Consider the following 18,225-nt stretch of genomic DNA (forward strand, 5'->3'; position numbering starts at 1 on the left):
CTCTAAGATCTCATTGGCTCACTGGAAATAGCATTTTTCTTTGTTTGGGAAGAACATGTCAGAAGGCCCTGCTAAACTTGTTGAACTGTGTTCCAGTAGATTGCCCTGGACATTTCCATGGCTCTTTCATTGTAACTTTGACCAATTGGATGAGCAGGCACATTCCCTGGTATTGACTGCCCCTGAGCAGGTGCTCCCTTCTGTTTTGTTTTTCCTTGCTGTATTTTAGAGTTTGGAGTAAATACAACAGGTGACCAGAGACACATCATAAACAAACATAATAAAACTCCATTTAGTCTAAAAATAGTCAAATGCATATGGTAATTAATATCTCAGCATCTCCTGTCTTAAAATCTGCTCCACCAAAAGAAAAACTTCAGTAGGTTTCACAGGCCTTATTGCATCTCTCTATTCTAGTTCTTATGCCCTCTGCTGGTAACATTAGAAACATATTCACACTAGGGCTGGGTTTTGACACAAATTCCACAATTCGATTCTGATTCACAAGCTTCAATTTGATTCGATTTTTCGAATCAGTATTGATTATTTTGGTTATATATTTTGGTTATAAGGAAATAAAATGTCTCAGTTGAGTCAGTTGTGCTAAAATACTATAATATTGAAGGTTAAAATTAACTGATTTGTATACAATCAGGTAAAATCAATTACGTTTTTATGATCATAAAGTTAGTTGCATAATTATATTTCTACTCCAATTTGTTTTCTGAAATAGAAAATTTTAAATGGTGCCTGTCATAAAACCTGACGGATTTATTCAAACATAAACACTAAAGAACAGTAAAAATTATAACGAATATGTTATATGGTGCATATATTTAGCAAAATCTGAGACTTGGTTTCATATCGAAATTAACAAAGCACAAAGCTTATTACTATTTATTGGATGATAGATGTGCTACAACGTTCCATTCATTGACTGAAAACAGGCTTGACTAATTGATTCTTGGGATTTAAGAATCAATACAGTTTCGTAAAGATGAAAATCGATTCAAATTTGGAAATTCGATATTTTTTACCCAGCCCTAATTCACACTAGTCAAATCATGAAAACTACATGAATGCTATGTGTACAAACTTTCATTCCATTTAGCTAATGCTCTGAGTAAGAATAACTGTAAATGAAGTGTGGTGTGCAATGGTTTAATGTCGAGTTTAAAAGTTACAAGTGTATCTGCAAGGTACAAGCTATGAACAATCACCATTGTGCCCTTCACCAAGGCTCTTAACCCAAGGGGATTGTTGCTGTAATGAGTGGACTGTAAGTCACTTTTGATAAATGAGTGCTTACTAAAAACAGGTTCTGCTAATCTTTAATGAAATGAATATATAAAGGACACAGATCAGTCATGATCCAGTTAATTATTTATCAGCATTATAACTTTGGTATAAGGAAGGTCAGCACCTCTTCTCATCCCAACAGCTATTAGCATGGCGTGACTGTAAGGAGGCTACTGGCAATCTATTCTGGGCGGGTTGTTTTGCACAGTGGTGAGGGACGGCTGTAGCTGAAAGTGCTGATGGGACTCCCATGATCCCACGGGGCCAGCTTGTTCCGAAAACCCTAGGCTACCCCACCAGAACAATCCAGGATTGGGAGGGGTATTGTCAAAGTGTTTTGTCCCACTGACAGAGGCGTGGAGTGCACAAAGGACAGGCCCTACACCAGGCATGGTATAAATGGGTAATCTCCAGTGCGCACCACACGCTTTACTGTAGATGATGGCAGTGAGAAGCCCATTTTTTCCACTGTTGCTAATGCTGCTGGGTCTGGCGCTGGACAGAGCCTCCACCCATGCATTCAACCCCAGTCGCCTTCAACAACACAAAGTCCTCCACCTCGGTGAGAAACTAAACGAAAGCTGACTAGTGACATCTTACAAGTGCATTACAAGTGTTGAAAAACTGAATTTACACTTATTTCTATGTCTTTCTCAAAGATCCAAATATGGATTTCCTTTCCTTCTTTCTTCCCTGGTACAACAACTTTCATTTGCTAATCCTTTCATAAATCCTGTGTACCTTGTGTTGGCTTTGTCTACATGGTACTTTGACATTGACTTAAGAGTTGTTCTGTCCTTAGACTGGCCGAAGGACTGTGGCCTGGCTCATTTCAAACCAAGCACAGTGGAGCGTATCGTGTCGGGCAACGAAGCGAGACCGCACTCCTGGCCGTGGCAAGTCTCACTGCAGGTAAATTCCACTTGATAAGACACAGGACGTCTCAAGGTGCAACAAAAGAGTCACTTAAGCTTGTGTCTATTTTTATAGGTTCGTCCTAGAGGCAGTAAACATTATGTTCATGTGTGTGGAGGGACTCTGATTCACAAGAACTGGGTTCTTACTGCAGCTCACTGCTTCCAGAAGTAAGTAATTTGATCATTAGCTGATCAAATTCATAATCAGCTGATCACAGCATGTGTTAAGTTCCTTGATTTGTGCTCTTCATTCCCCAGGGGAAAAGCAGAGGATGCCAGTAGCTGGCGTATCGTTTTGGGTAAGCATCAACTGAAAAGAGCTGAGTCCGCTGAGCGTATTTTCCCAGTGAAGAGGATCTACAGGCATGAGCATTTTCGCTATCCAGCCCACAGTGAGCTGGACTATGACATCGCATTGGTGAAAGCTGGAACGGACATCCAAACCAGTAACTTCATCCGCTATGCCTGCCTGCCGAGCAAGCAGATAAACCTTAAACCAGGGCACTACTGTTGGGTGACTGGTTGGGGTGACACACGAGGTAAAAAACTGCGTTATACACCTTTGACCTTAATGTATTACAATTAGAACCTTTTGTAAAAGCTGGTTTTTGAAATATGATGGCTGGATTATTTCTGAAATCATCAGCTCTGTTTACACCCGGTCACTTCATGCATTTTCTCTGATTGACCAGGTGTAAATGCCGTTCAAAACGCTTTTGAGACTGATTTAAATCCGATTGTCAAACCACTTCAGGAGGTGGTCTGGTACGCATTCGTATGGAAGCCCATTTCCGCCACAGAATAAAAAATAAAAAAAGTTAATTGCAACTTTTTGATCTCACAATTATGGCTTGTTTTCTCAGAACACTGTGATATAACATTCCAATTCTGACATTTTTCTTGGAATTGTGAGATATAAACTCGCAATTGCATGTTATAAACTCAAAATAGAGAGATATATACAACATATATGTCACAATTCTCAATTCAAATTTTTTTCCCAGAATTGCGTGATTAATTCTCACAACTGGGAGAAATAAAGTCAAAATTGCATAATAAAAACAAATTTTATGAAATTGCGACTTTTTATCTCACAGTTCCAACTTTTTTTCTCCGAATTGCGTGATACAAATGCGCAATTCTGACTTTTTCTCTTCGAATTACATAATATAAACACAGCTGAGGGAAAGAATTTTTTGCTAGAATGAGTTTTTATCTTGCAATTCTGACTTTTTTTCTCGCAATTGCGAGTTAGTATCATGCAATTCTGACTGTTTTTTTCTCTCTCGCAATCGCAAGTTAGTATCTCGCAATTGCCTGTTATGGGGTTATGGAGTCTAATTTTGAAGGGGGAAAAGACTGATATGTTCTCAGAATTGCATTTATATCTCACAATTCTGATTTGATGATTCGACATAATTGCAAGTTTATATTAGGCAATTCTGTGAAAAAAAGTAGGAATTGTGAGATAAAAAGTCGCAATTACCTTTATTTTTATTCAGTGGCAAAAATGGGATTGCATACATTCAAGGTGAAACTGGACAAATGTAAATGCTGGTTTAAGATGGTCCTTTGCTGGTTTATGCTGGTCCTTTGCTAATTTATCCTGGTCCTTGACCAGCAACATGACCAGCTAAGGACCAGCATAAACCAGCATATGCTGTTTTTTTCACCAGGGAACTGCCGCAAATTATTTAATTGCGGTAAAAAAACAAATCCAGCGCATATTTGTTGTTATCCTTTACGTCCCTGGTGAAAAAACCAGCATATGCTGGTAGGTATGTTTTGATGCTGGGATGCTGGTTAGGTAAGTTTTGATGCTGGTTTAAGCTGGTCCTTTGCTGGTTTATGCTGATCCTTAGCTGGTTTAAGCTAGTCCTTTGCTGGTCATGTTGCTGGTCAAGGACCAGCATGAACCAGCAATGGACCAGCATAAACCAGCTAAGGACCAGCATAAACCAGCATCAAAACCTACCTAACCAGCATCCCAGCATCAAAACATACCTACCAGCATATGCTGTTTTTTCACCAGGGGTGAACTCCGTTAAATTTGCATATGGCGTGGCAATTTAAGATTGGATATTTATCCATTGAGTGGAGACGCAATTATTTGGACTAGTGTAAACAGAACAGTTTTAAAAAATCACATTGATATCCGATCAGTGAAAATGCAAGAAGAGACCAGGTGTAAACCGACCTATAGATAAAATGTAAAGAGTGTACAGTAACACTGTACGCCACTGCGGTTTCTACCATGAAACCTAGTTTATTTTACATCCCTGAGGCAAAAACAAATAGCACTTAGATGTTTTGTTAATATCTTTGAGTTTATCTTTGAGGTGATCTACTTATCTAGAATGTGGATTTGGCATCTCTTTCCCTCTGTAAATCTTTAGGCGGGAAGGAAAATGTCTCACTTGCTGAGGCGTTGAACCAAGCTCAGCTCCCAATCATTGACTTTAAGACCTGTAGGCAGAAGAAGTTCTGGGGTGACCGTGTGAGAGACTCCATGATTTGTGCTGGCTTCCGAGATAGAGAAGGAACCCCAGCTGCATGCCAGGTGAGAAGACGAAGAGAAGTTTTGTGGAAAAATACATCAAGGTGTTCCATCTTTAACTCCATTCATACCTTCTTTGTTGCTCTTCTTCCTGTAGGGTGACTCTGGTGGCCCTCTGCTGTGCCAGGTGGGGCGTGACCGCTGGGAGGTCCACGGCATTGTGAGCTTCGGTCCTATCGGATGCACGGTGGAGAACAAGCCCAGCGTCTTCACTCGCACCGCAGCCTACATCCCATGGATAGAGGCCACACGCATCAGGGACTTCTTCTTGCACTAAGTTCCGACCTCAGAGAATTCCTTGTCCACATTTGTAGGCACAGGAAGAGTCGTTCTAGCAACTGGTTTAGCGCTATGTCCCGGTCTGGGTCTGGCCCATGGACTTGCTCATCCATTTGTGGTCTGTGCGCTGGGAGCTGGTGTACAGCATCACAACCACCAGCCACCAAGTTAGGGTAGTTTGTGCTTGGTTTGTGGGTCGCTTCTCCGCTATGCATGTGAGACGGGCTTCGCTGTAGTACATGAACCGCAAAGTTTTAACTGCTTTCAGCTAAATCACATTGATCTCCACCTTGTGTTCGACAAGCCAAGAAACATCTGTACAAGAAGTCCTGGCTATTCAACATTACACTCATCAAGTTAGTTGGCCTTGTTTTTTTCTGTAAGGACTGGCATGTATGTCCGATCACGGGCAGTCCAATGTTCAGTTCTTAAGGTGCTTTGAAGGTCAGCGTCATGTAGTGATAGAAAATTTCACCTGTTGTGGGAGACGGTCTCCCTTAAAAACAATCTTAAGTGCAGTGGTTTTCACTGAACAGTGCAGGTAATATCTACACAGGATGGAAATTTATGCCGCTACAAATTCCTTCATGATCATTATTTTGAGATCATTTTAATTACTGTATCACTCACAAGTCTTCAAAAACAAGTTTGGGTTAGTGGTATAATACTGCTTGATTGATAGAATGAGTAACCAATGGTTATTCTGGTTGAGAAACATCACTGAAAGGTTTTTTAAATGCTTTCACTCTGAAAAACCGAGCATGTGTGCATATCGTAACAAAGTCATTAACATTCCTTCTGGAATATTAGAATTATCATTCGTCTTTACTCATTGTTGAAATCAAGGTTGACCTGCTTACAAATAAACCATTTATAAAAACTTTATTTGCACATTTTTTAAACATTATTTAAAGTTATTTAAATTTTATTTAGAGCTACATGATGCAAGATGGTGTAGTATCTCCAAGAATGAAAGACTGACTATTCATGCACAGCAAACACAAATTTAATACTTAATATTACTAAAATGCAAATGAAGAGTCTCAAACAGTGGAAACTTGTATTTTATTTTCAATGGTTTCAGACAGGAAGCAGCCTGTTTAGTCAGCACTGACAAAATGCATCAATCCACAACAAGAACAGATAAAACCTCATGATTAAAGGATACACTGTTCCTGCATCTTACACCAACAAAGACATGTACATGAACAACTTCGATGTTACCAGCAAATTCACAGTTAGTCCACACATCTGGAGGCAGTCTGGCTCTTCCATTTAAATATTATACTTGATGTAACTCTGAAAAAGTCTGTGCATGTGTCGTGGTCCGTGGGTTTCATAAAGAAGTGGATGCAACATAAAAACTAAGAATGGGCTCAGAGTCAAAATAAGTCCATGGTTTGAGCTCTCAGTCATCCTCAGTAACGTGAAGGCGAAGTCCCCTTCAGGTGATCCCAGTTGTTGTAAAGAGCATACAGGCCAGACATGGCTAAACCAACGAGACCTCCTCTGGCAACTCCTTTGAGTCCAGCTGTACAAAATAAATGTAAATAATTTTACATTTTTAATTTTAATAAATTTATATCAATAAATACAGTAAATATTGACTTAGCACTTAAGTCAGTCACTTCACCTCACCTGTGGATTTATAAAGCATCCCTGTTAATGTTCCGGCTGCCACTGTGTTGAGGTCATCCTCTGCGCCCCTGGCCTTCTCAATGACCACACCGAACACACTATACAAAAGAGCTGTTGAGAAAGAGAAACCAATATTTTGTTATGCATAAATCTCTTCAACTACACAACAGATTGTGACATTCTTTTACACAAGATGTTTGAATTCAATGCATTTCTTACCCACAGATCCTAGTGTGTTGGCCCATGATGCACCTTGTCGTGTGACCATGTTCAGAATTCTGACAGAAAATAACATAGGTCAGTATTACAGCAGAACTATGGATAATAAACAATGGATAAACCATTTTAGTGAATAGCATGGACCAAAATTATTTTTTATAAAACACGAAAACTGAAATTAACATTTTAATTTAACCAAACACCAATTCAAATTCTAAATGCTGTTCAGACTGTTGTGTTGACTGGTGATAAACCAGTCATAATATTTTTTTTCTGGCAAGGAGCTGCCTCTTTAGGCTAATGTATTGTACTTATTGATACTCTAGCATTATTTTTGGTCACAGTGAAATTTATCCATTGTAGCTTATCCACAATGTGTGTGAAAAGTAGAATCTAATATGCTCTAAATGTATCATTGCAGAAGCACTAACTAGTAAAAAGTGCCCGGGCAATGATTTCAGATGAATATTTTCAGTTGTCGAGTTTTCAGTGTCAATAAAAATAGGCTAAAATTTGTCATAAGCTTTTAATGTTTTTTAAAAAAAAAGTCTCTTCTGCTCACCAAGCCTACAGTTATTTGATCCAAAGCAAAACAGCAAACACAGAAAATTTATTAAATAGTTTTACTATTTAAAACACAGGAATAAGTTACAAAAAGTAACTTATTCCAGTGATTTCAAAGCTGAATTTTTAGCATCATTACTCCAGTGACATGATCCTTCAGAAATCTAATATTCTGATTTGCTGCTCAAAAAACATTTATTATGCTGAAAACAGCAGAGTAGAATTTTTTCAGGTTTCTCTGATGAATGGAAAGTTCAGAAGAACAGCATTTATCTGAAAAAGAAATCCTTTGCAACATTATAAATGTCTATCAATTTAATTTTATCCTTGCTTAAGTAAAATCAGCATATTAGAATGATTTCTGAAGGATCATGTGACACTGTAGACTGGAGTAATGCTGAAAATGTAGCTTTGACCACAGGAATAAATTACATTTTAAAATATATTCAAATAGATATCAGTTTCTTTAAACAGTAAAAATATTTTAAAATTTTACTGTTTTTGCTGTACACTGTAAAAAATAAAAAACACAATTTGTTGAGTCAGCTTAAAATAATTTGTTACCCTGCTGCCTTAAAATTTTAAGTTCAGTCAACTAAAATAAGTTTAGTCAACTTGAAATGTTAAGTTGTACTAAGTTACAACTTAGATATTTGTGTTTGCTAAACTTAACAGATGGTAAGTAACCCAGCTGCCTTAAAATTTTAAGTTGATTCAACTCAAATATCTAAGTTGTCACGTAGTATAATTTAACATTTCAGGTTAAATAAACTGTTTTTGAGTTGACTGAAAATTTTAAGGCAGCCAGGTGACAAATTATTTTAAATTGACTCAACAAATTGTTTTTTACAGTGTACTTTGATACATATAAATGCAGGCTTGTTGAGCAGATGAAAAGTTGTACTGTTCTAAAGCTTTTGACTGATAGTGTAAATTCTAATCTCTTAAGTTTACTAAGGAGCACACACTTACTGTACGTTTCTGGGTTTTGACCACGGCATATCTCTAGTTTCTGTCAGGCCCATACGGAGACCATTAAGTGTCCCGAAAGCAGCACCTTCAAAGAAATGAACAACAGTTAAAACGGGTGATGATTAAAGACTTGAATTGATCAAAGCTTTCAAAAAGACACAGGCCTCACCTGTTATACAGCATCCCCCGATGGTAAAGAAGGCCAGCTCGAGGCGACCACGGGTTTTATTTGCCCCAGTTGGCAAGATAAACTCATCAGTGTCCTACGGCAGAAAAAGAAGCAACATAATGGTGTCTTAAATGTAAAGCTTTTTGTATTACTGTAATTCAAATGTCATATTTTTTGTAATAGCTTGTATAAACAAGGGAACACAGTATAACCACATTAATATACATTAGAGCAAAGATCAATTAGTGAAAGCAAATTAATAAAAAGTTTAAACTACACTACCAGTCAAGTTTTTAAACATTAAAAAGTCTCTTCTGCTCACCAAGCCTACATTTATTTGATCTGAAGTACAGCAAAAACAGTAAAATTATGAAATACTTTTACTATTTAAAATAACTGCTTTCAATTTATATGTTTTTTAAAATGTAACTTATTCCTGTGATTTTAAAGCTGAGTTTTTAGCATCATTACTCCAGTCACATGATCTTTCAGAAATTATTCTGATATTCTGACTTGCTGCTCAAAAACGTTTATTATTATTATTATTATGCTGCAAACAGTTGAGTAGAATTTTTGTCAGGTTTCTCTGATAAAACAGAAAGGTCAAAAGAACAGCATTTATCAGAAATAGAAATCTTTTGTAACATTAAAAATGCCTTTTGATCAATTTAAAGCATCCTTAAAAATTAATACTTTAATTTCGTATCATTTCTGGAGTAATGATGCTGAAAATTTAGCTTTGATCACATGGATAAATTACATTTTAAAATACATTCAAATAGAAAGCAGCTATTTTAAACAGTAAAAATATTACTGCTTTTTCTGTATTTGTATGGATGAAATAAATGCAGGCTTTGTGAGCAAAAGAGGCTTATTTAAAATTTAAAACATTAAAAATCTTACTGTTCAAAAACTTTGGTAGTGCATATTCTCAGAAAAGCCTACAACAGGTTCATATTGTGACAGTTTGCCCCTTATATCAGGCATTTAAAACTCTAACATGAGTTTGACTTTGTTAATTCCTCAGACATTCCTAAGACATTCCTCATTTCTACCACGGAAGCACTTAAATAGGCCTGAAATGTAGCTATGGACAGAAACTCACCTGTACAAGGTAACGAGGGTCAACATTGAGGTAGGGCGACAGAGGGCTCATACCAGTCACTGAAAATAACAGATAACATCCATTATACATTATCAGAAATGAACAGATACTCGCAGTAGCCAATTTGACTGTAATGTCAACCAGACTGTTAAGGCAAGTAAAGATTAGCCACATAGCACTTACATGGTACTCCTGCGAGCTCAGTATTTGAATACTCAGGGGTTCCTCCACCGAAAATGCTCCCAAGTCCCCCTTTAAATCCTCCTGATGCCGGTGTGTTATTATCCATGTCTTCAGAGATGATACAGAGAAAACCGTCTCGATGATAAGTCTTCTTCCTTACCGACTCGCGTCAAATTGATGGACGTTAACGGCGCCAAACGATTTTCTTTATCGACGGTTTTGTGCTGTTTATCCTCTGTTGAAAATCCCACATAGATGTCACTGTGCCGAGTTGTCAAATGCTGACTTTGATAATTAGAGAGTTTTCAGTCTCTGACCGAGAGATTCCGTAACTCTGACCTCCACATGCTGCCCTGCCGTAAAGTGAAAGGACACTACTGACGTAACACTGCCGTAAAATTACACATGCGATTGATTAAGGTTTCATCAAATCGGTAATACACACATGTACTACTTTAGAATAACACATATCAGTTTGTGAAAATAAAGTATGTGATATCGCTATTAAAAGAATGCAATGTCGTCCTGAGGCGAGTGGTGTTTGAGAGACTTCACGGAACTGACAGTAGATTACACGACATTTTACGACTATCCGTGTTTTGATGTGAAAGAGAGATTTTTTTTTGAGAACCGTTATGGGAGTGAAATAAAAGCAAACATGTTGCTGTTAGATATGCTATCTGTATTTGCAGAATCAAAAATAAATGTTAATGTTAATACGAAGTGATTTTTTTATGATAAAAAATAAGCATTGAAAACAACAGAACAACTAAAAATGTAAACAATAATTACAGTAGATTCTACAGAGACGTTACACAGTAGAGGGATTTTAAACACTGATCTATATATAATGTATATATATATATGTATATAATAATTATATATGTATATAATATATATATATATATATATATATTTATACACTACCGTTCAAAAGTTTGGGGTCAGTACATTTTTATTGTTTCTTTTTTTTTTTTTTTTTAAGAAATTAATACTTTTATTCACCAAGGATGTATTAAGTTAATAATTAAAAGTTTATTAAAAGTTAATAATAAATAATTTACATTGTTATAAAATATTTATATTTTGAATAAACACTGTACTTTTTAAACTTGTTATTCATGAAAGAATCCTGAAAAAAAAAAAAAAAAAAAAAAAAAAAAATCACAGGTTCCAAAAAATATTTGGCAGCACAACTGTTGATATTATCCAACATTGATCATTCTAATAATAAATCCGCATATTAGAATGATTTCTGAAGGATCATGTGACACTTAAGACTGGAGTAACAGCTGATAAAAATTCAGCTTTTCATCACAGGAATAAATTCTATTTTAAAAGTATGTTAAAATAAAAAACATTATTTTATATTGTAAAAACATTTTGCAATATTACTGTTTTTTTTCTATATTTTTAATCAAATAAATGCAGCCTTGATGAGCATAAGAGACTTCTTTGAAGACTATTACAAGTCTTACTGACCCCAAACTTTTGAACGGTAGTGTGTGTGTATATATATATATATATATATATATATATATATAATATTCTCTATTATAAATCAGTGATTTTAAATCATTTATAATAATAAAAAATAATAAAATAAAAACAAATTATAGTACAAGTAAATTAATAATAAATAAAATGTATTTATCCAATTATTTATGATATCTTGTTCATTATTTACAAATACTTTATGCAATTTGGGTAACTGCTATAATTGCTTAAATTAAAACAATTTATTTCATCTTGATTCAGTTGAAAGTATTTAGACTGTATGATATGGTTAGAAGAAAATGTTCTAAAGGTAAAAAAAAAAAAAGGACACCAGTGATGATGCTTTCCCACTAGATGGCAGACAAGGACAAATTTCAAAAGCTTTCTGCTGGGCTATTTTGAACTTTTTTTCTTAAACAGTTGGTTAGGTTTTTTCATCTTCTTTTCAACTGATTTGTTAGTTTGTGTGGGGGAAAAGATCTACCTCACACCGAATGGTGTGCCACAATAAAGCATGTCGCGTGATGCATGCTTTAAAGCACAAATGGTTGTTTAGCACCATAAAGGTTGTGTTCTGATCCTCCTATCCTCGCATGAGATTTAAGAGGAATTCGCCGTGTGGGAGGATGCTGAAGCAGAATTCTATCACCACAGTTATTTTTTTTTCTGTCTCTTTCTTTTCCACCCCTTGAGGTGGAGCAATAACGTTTGCCATTGTTGTCATTCTGTGAGCTCAGACTTCCTGGCATCCACACTAAATTACCCAGGGCTTTCTGTGGGAGCAGAAATGGCTCACTGTTCCCCAACAAAAAGACCATTCACAGTCAGTGGAAGGCCTCCTATAGACAGCCCACAGCGCTGAAGAGAAGCAGAGGCAGTCGAATAGAGACAGGCACCCTGAGGAACATGGCCGCACTGGGAAATGACTGTGATGTCATAATGGATTCATCTCACAGAATATCTTTTAATCACGCTTATGTTTTATCATCACGCTTTGTTCTCGGCCTTATATTGAGAGTTTCTGTGCCAAAACCCAAACACAACAACGTTGAGTACACACAAAAAACTCCACAAGGACCCCAAAGGGGGTGTGTTACCATGGAGATATGAAAGCTGCGCAGAGCCTCTGTTCCTTAAACTAGTTTAGAGGAGATGAGAGGGGAGGACAAGAGGGGGTGGGGGTTCAAAGGGGTCCTCTGAAACCTTTCAGATGAAGACTTTAAAGCCATCATGCTTTTTTTTAATAAAGAGTAAACAACAAGCATAGCATGTATTGTTGCTTGCTGTTCGAAATTCATAAAAATCATACATATGTGTGTGTGTGTACTCTACTTACAAGTTAGTTCAGAATAATTAAGTGTCTTTTTAAATTTTTTGAGACAAGCTCATCAAGACTGTATTTATTTGCTCAAAATCAGGATGAAAAAAAGTGTTTTCACAACGCGTCATCAATCAGGCACGGAGTATAAACAATGCCACTGAACCGAACAAAACTTGCATATTTTGCTGATTATTGCTGCTTAAAATGTCAATTATTGTCATGTTTTGGGCTGTACTAATCAGATGGGCCGGGAGAAACATTTGGTGTACAGACTGCCAAACGTTATAACAAATCAAGGAGAAGAGTGCAAAAAACTGTCTGAGGAACAAAAGGCTTTTATACAATATAAATTAGCAAGAACAATGTATTCAGTAGTACATTAAGAGTACAGACCATGCTGTTGTTTACATCCGTGTATCGTCAATATGGCCTTGCATCCGGGTAAAACGAATATCAGGGAGCAACTAAAGGGACATGGTTAGCCGCTTGCTAGCGGTAACAATACAGTACATAAAATTTCACTTACCACAAAAACAGACTAAGGAGAGATGACCGATAGGACGATAGCAAATTATTTGCACATCCTGAGCACCACTGACAAACATTTAATCTTGTAAAATGTGTGGTAAGTGCTGCCCTCTGTAGTAAACACAGAGTAGGTGTGATCCAGGGTTGCCACGTTTTCACAACAAAGGTTTTCAACGAATTGCTACTCAAAACTAGCCCAAGTATTGGTTCCGTAGTACATGCTATTTCCTTTCAGAACACTGTGTTTGGATTGGGCACATCCCTAATTAAAAAGTAACGTTTCATGAGCATCAAATCAGCATATTATTTTAATTTCTACAGGACTGGACAAATGGAGACTGGGGTAATAGCTGCTAAAAAATTCTGCTTCTGCCATCACAGGAATAAATTACATTTTAATATATACTGAAACAGAAAAAAGTTCTTTTATCATTTTCATGTTACTGTTTTTACTATATTTTGGATCAAATAACTGCAGCCTTGGTGAGAAAGAGACTTATTTTAAAAAATAGTATATATAGTACATGTATTAGTAAATATATACATAGTAATTATAAAATATAATTTATTAACAGAAACTGTGAGTGTCAATACAGGTAAATTAATACATTTTTTTATTTCAAGATTACCTCATTTTGATTTCAAGTAGAAGACTTTAATGCCATCACGTTGTTCACAAGCATACTGTTGCTGTTTGAGATTCATACAACAGATGTAAAAATAAAATCACCTATTATTGGATGGATCAATGGCTTATGACCTAGTGGCATTTTGAAGAGAGGTCCTCTGCACTTAATCCTAAATTTATTTAAAGCACGAACAGTACTAAACAGTGTTCTACTTTGTTATGCTTTCATGTTACGGTCAAATGTAACTTGACGGACTCCTGGAAGCCGCCGAAGATTCACTGCGCTACAAACAAGAGTTAAACAGAATCACCTGTTTTAAAGTCTCTGGAAACTTGGATTCCACACAAACTCAACAGCCCCCCCTAATGTGGATTTGTTTCGTTAAGGCCCGGCTGACACTCGCAACAGCTTTACGTAAGCCTCATAATATCCCAGATACAAAGTAAAATCCAAGAGCCATAGTTGTCCCTTGGCTTAGCTCTTGTCATTTCAAGCTCCCCGTTATTCTCTGGCAGTGCTTTAGGACTTTGGCTTGGCTGTGAATGTTCTCCACTGTGGCCTGCCAAGTTCTGCTGTCCTCTCCCACCAGTCTGGGCAGCGTCCAGCCTTGTGGAGCCAGTGTGGGGGGCCAGGATTGAGCCAGACCCCAGGCCCCATCCTCTGAGAGCAGGCAGGAAGGGCGGGGGGACCCCACAGAACGGGAGGAAGAGGAATGGAGACACAGACGGAAGACAGAGAAGCATCCTACAAGTTCAAACACACCGTGTGTGTGTCTGAAGTACAAGTAAACTCGGTTCCTGTACATCTTTACTTGGAAAACCTATTGGATGTAACCGAAGCGAAACAGCGCCCTACTGTGCGACTCCGCTGTGGCGTAACATCTGTTGTGTCATCCTGTTTAATTTGCTGCGTCCTTTATATGCACCCCACCATCACCAGCTCTGATATTTCTCAGATCTTTAGCTATGAATAGAAACAATTACACAAGGTAGGTAAACAGTGATGACTTCCTCTCTTACATAAACATTGATGGATGTGTCTGTGGAAACGGTTCTTTAATAGCGCAGAAGGAAGTGTTCCTTGAGATTTGTTCAGTCTGAGCCCTTTGGGAGGACATTCCCCACCCTCTCCATATCCTCATGCTAGACATGTCTTTGTGGTCATTGTTTAAGATCAAGTGTGCTTCGTTTCCTAGAAGACCCACACTTGTGCTGACACTCCCCTTGCTTCAACAGAACTGAGGGAAGCTGATGAAACCAGCTTCCTTGATTTTTAATTTTCAAACACAATCACAAGCTAAATGGGATGGGTGTGAGTCACATATTGATCATCAATCACAAAATGAATAATAAGAAAATTACATTAACAGAAACTGGGAGGGTTAATATGAATTAATTAAAGAAGTTAGCTTCCACAATAAACATTTCCTGGTAATTTACCCCCACGTCATCCAAGATGTTCATGTTTTTCTTTCTTCAGTCGCAAAGAAATTTAGGTTTTCAAGGAAAACATTTCAGGATTTTTCTCCATATGTGGGCCTGGACCACAAAACCAGTCATAAGTAGCACGGGTATATTTTTAGCAATAGCCAACAATACATTGTATGGGTCAAAATTGTCGATTTTTCTTTTATGCCAAAAATCATTAGGATGTTAAGTAAAGATAATGTTCCATGAAGATATTTTGTATATTTCCTACCGTAAATATATCAAACTTAATTTTTGATTAGTAATATGCATTGCTAAGAACTTTATTTGGACAGCTTTAAAGGTGATTTTCTCAATGTTTCGATTTTTTTCCACCCTCAGATTTCAGATTTTCAAATAGTTGTATCTCGGCCAAATATTGTCCTAACCTAACCAATGTGTAGATCTTTCATAGTGGACTTCTTTGGTGGCAAACGGTTTGAACGTCCAAAATGCAGTTTAAATGCAGCTTCAAAAGGCTCTAAACGATCCCAGCCAAAGAAGAAGGGTCTTAATAAAATGATCATTTTCTTAAAAAAATAAATTTATATACTTTTTAACCACAAATGCTCATCTTGCATTAGCTCCGCAATGCGCACACATTCATAATCATGTTGGAAAGGTCACGCGTAATTAGTTCTTCAACTGTGTACTCCGGTTCAGAAAGTTTGAGTAGGACAAAAAACTCATCTAATTTTCTCCTCCAACTTGAAATTCATCCGACATCGTTGTTTTACCTTTTTTTGGAAAGGGCATTTGACTTTTTTGCCTGTTCGCTTTGTAAACACTGGGTCGGTACTTAACTAAATTGTAATGTGCGAGGTCAGGACGAGTATATGTGGTTAAAAACTATATAAAATTGTATTGTTTTAAGAAAATGACAGATTGCTTTGCTAGACAAGACTCTTATTCCTCGGCTGGGATTGTGTAGAGCCCTTTGAAGCTGCACTGAAACATCAGTTTGGACCTTCAAACCGCTGCCCACTACTGAAGTCCACTATATGGAGAAAAATATTAGAATATTTTCCTCAAAAACCCTAATTTCTTTAGCGACTGAAGAAAGAAAGACATAAACATCTTATATGACATGGAGGGGAGTAAATTATCAGGAAATTTTTATTCAGGTTCCAGTTTCAAGAACTGTATGTTTCTCAGTAAAAACAATAAGTAATTTATACATTTATTCTATTATTGTATAAATTATTGTATACTCACATGTCAGTTTAAATCTTAAAGGCCTGCCTGTCGACGTATGTATTTAACACCCTGTTCGGGCAGACATACATCATCGACGCATTCCGTTACGGTATTGCAAGCCAAGTGAGAATGGAGGGCATTACCAAAATCCCTTTAAGACAAATCATTTCACTCGGCAGCCATCTTTGAAACGTATCCCAGGCATGCAAGTGCAGCTCCTATCTCTGTGAAAAGGAAAACATCAAATTCTCCAAAACTGATCACCAAGCTTACAATTAAATTTCATATTTGAAATCACCAATAAAGTCTGACAACAGTTGCCTCATATAAATTTTGTTCCTTATTCTCCAGTAGCGATAAAAAAAAGCTTGTTTTTGATGTTAAACCAGCCACTGGGCATGCGCAGTCATGAGTGAGAGTTTGCGAACGCTGGAACCGGAGCTTCTAACGGCAGCTGTAGTGACGCGTGACCTAACTAATCAATGATTGGTTATTTCATTCAAAAGGCAGGGCTTATTCACCCTTTATATATAGTACACTATCTGACAGATATTAAATAAGTTTCCTGTCAAGGAGGGTGGAGTGTTTTAGACAGGGTGTGTGGTTAAAGCTAGCAAAATTGTGCCTGATAGCTGAAAGCCTTACCTTTCTTTTCTACAGCCTCCATGAGCACTGTGATTTTTTCTCAGTTCATTTTTCTAGTAGTCTGTGGCCTCTTCCCGAAACAGTCTGGGTTTGCCTTGCCATTGGCATCCAATAAGATCAGTAGATTGACAAGGAAGGAAGGAAGGAGGGAAGCAAAAGGTTCTATTTTCATTTGCTAAGCTGGGACAGAGAGTTCTGAGTTTGTTTGTGGGCATAAAGGTTGTAAAGGTCATTGCAGCCTCTGAGGGGGAAGTCAGAGTACGAGTCAACAGAGGATACTGTGTCTCTCTCTCTCTTTACAGAGACTTACCCAGTTCATCTTTCTTCTTTGGCCCTCAGCTAAAACTGTTATCCATTCCACTCATTAAACTTCCTGCTGCATTACGCTCCATTACTTTGGATAGTGCCTGTATGTGCATGTGTTTTTGATAAGGTAAGCAGCACTGGAGAGTTAAGGAGGTAGGAGGGGGCATCAGAAAATGAACAAGACAGGAAATTGAGGTTTTAATTGCAGGTTAGAGATAGAGAGACGATGAGGGGGGGGGAAAGAAAGAAGGAATGATTACCTAACATAGCAGCCAGTAATTTGAGACAGGCAGGAACCATTTAACACAAAACGCGTGGTGGTTAATGAACAGTTTGCCTTCTGTGGGAGCGAATTAATCACACTCTTTCCTTTTCCATCCATTTCACTTTCTCCCAGTGCCTGTCCATTTTTCATTTTGCATGTGTGTGTGTGTGTGTGTACATGCTATAAACGGAACAGTATACCCAAAAATGGAACTCCTGTTATTAGGAGTATTTACTCACCTTAATGTTCCAAACCAATGCTGCCTTTTCTGGTCACATCTCAGAGTGACCACATTTCGAAACTCCAAAAAATTACATAGACACCAAAATTCCTCAATGGTGGTGTAAAACACATTTTTACCTCGTCATAAACAGCTCTGTTCACAGCGAGCGATTTCGGTACATGTCATTTTAAACATGAGCTCTGCTCTTCCCGCCCCTCTTTTTCGTTTTTTTGTGTCAGAGATTGT

General features: G+C 37.3%; 2 protein-coding genes across 3 annotated transcripts; one reads left to right on the forward strand and one right to left on the reverse strand.

The window, feature by feature from the left end:
* Positions 1-1,664: 1,664 nt before the first annotated feature.
* zgc:112285 (uncharacterized protein LOC561476 homolog) lies at positions 1,665-6,302 on the forward strand. 2 transcript variants are annotated; one of them, XM_051124836.1, is made up of 7 exons: positions 1,665-1,861; positions 1,959-1,995; positions 2,102-2,211; positions 2,290-2,384; positions 2,475-2,755; positions 4,613-4,776; positions 4,871-6,302. In XM_051124836.1, the coding sequence occupies exons 1-7, from the start codon at positions 1,814-1,816 to the stop codon at positions 5,048-5,050; spliced, it is 915 nt and encodes a 304-aa protein (XP_050980793.1). In that variant the 5' UTR covers positions 1,665-1,813; the 3' UTR covers positions 5,051-6,302. The 2 variants fall into 2 exon arrangements, with proteins under 2 accessions (XP_050980793.1, XP_050980792.1); XM_051124835.1 differs by lacking the exon at positions 1,959-1,995 and having other exon boundaries at positions 1,670-1,861.
* On the reverse strand, positions 6,101-10,285 carry timm23a (translocase of inner mitochondrial membrane 23 homolog a (yeast)). The gene is made up of 7 exons (XM_051124838.1): positions 9,903-10,285; positions 9,720-9,778; positions 8,615-8,708; positions 8,446-8,530; positions 6,910-6,968; positions 6,691-6,801; positions 6,101-6,583 (listed from the first exon to the last, which is right to left on the reverse strand). Exons 1-7 carry the CDS (start codon positions 10,006-10,008, stop codon positions 6,471-6,473), a joined length of 627 nt encoding a protein of 208 aa, XP_050980795.1. The 5' UTR covers positions 10,009-10,285; the 3' UTR covers positions 6,101-6,470.
* Positions 10,286-18,225: the final 7,940 nt, after the last annotated feature.

This window comes from Labeo rohita, chromosome 12 (genome assembly GCF_022985175.1).
Source record: "Labeo rohita strain BAU-BD-2019 chromosome 12, IGBB_LRoh.1.0, whole genome shotgun sequence".
NCBI lineage: Eukaryota > Metazoa > Chordata > Actinopteri > Cypriniformes > Cyprinidae > Labeo > Labeo rohita.

What these genes read in the sequence shown, in the direction of transcription:
- zgc:112285 (XM_051124835.1), top strand. Translation starts at nt 1,738, where the DNA reads ATGATGGCAGTGAGAAGCCCATTTTTTCCACTGTTGCTAATGCTGCTG. An exon ending in CGTGGCAAGTCTCACTGCAG is followed by an intron (nt 2,212 to 2,289) that starts GTAAATTCCACT and finishes CTATTTTTATAG; the next exon opens with GTTCGTCCTAGAGGCAGTAA. An exon ending in GCAGCTCACTGCTTCCAGAA is followed by an intron (nt 2,385 to 2,474) that starts GTAAGTAATTTG and finishes TTCATTCCCCAG; the next exon opens with GGGAAAAGCAGAGGATGCCA.
- timm23a (XM_051124838.1), bottom strand. Translation starts at nt 10,008, where the DNA reads ATGGATAATAACACACCGGCATCAGGAGGATTTAAAGGGGGACTTGGG. An exon ending in TGAGCTCGCAGGAGTACCAT is followed by an intron (nt 9,779 to 9,902) that starts GTAAGTGCTATG and finishes TGTTATTTTCAG; the next exon opens with TGACTGGTATGAGCCCTCTG. An exon ending in TCAAAACCCAGAAACGTACA is followed by an intron (nt 6,969 to 8,445) that starts GTAAGTGTGTGC and finishes ATTTTCTGTCAG; the next exon opens with AATTCTGAACATGGTCACAC.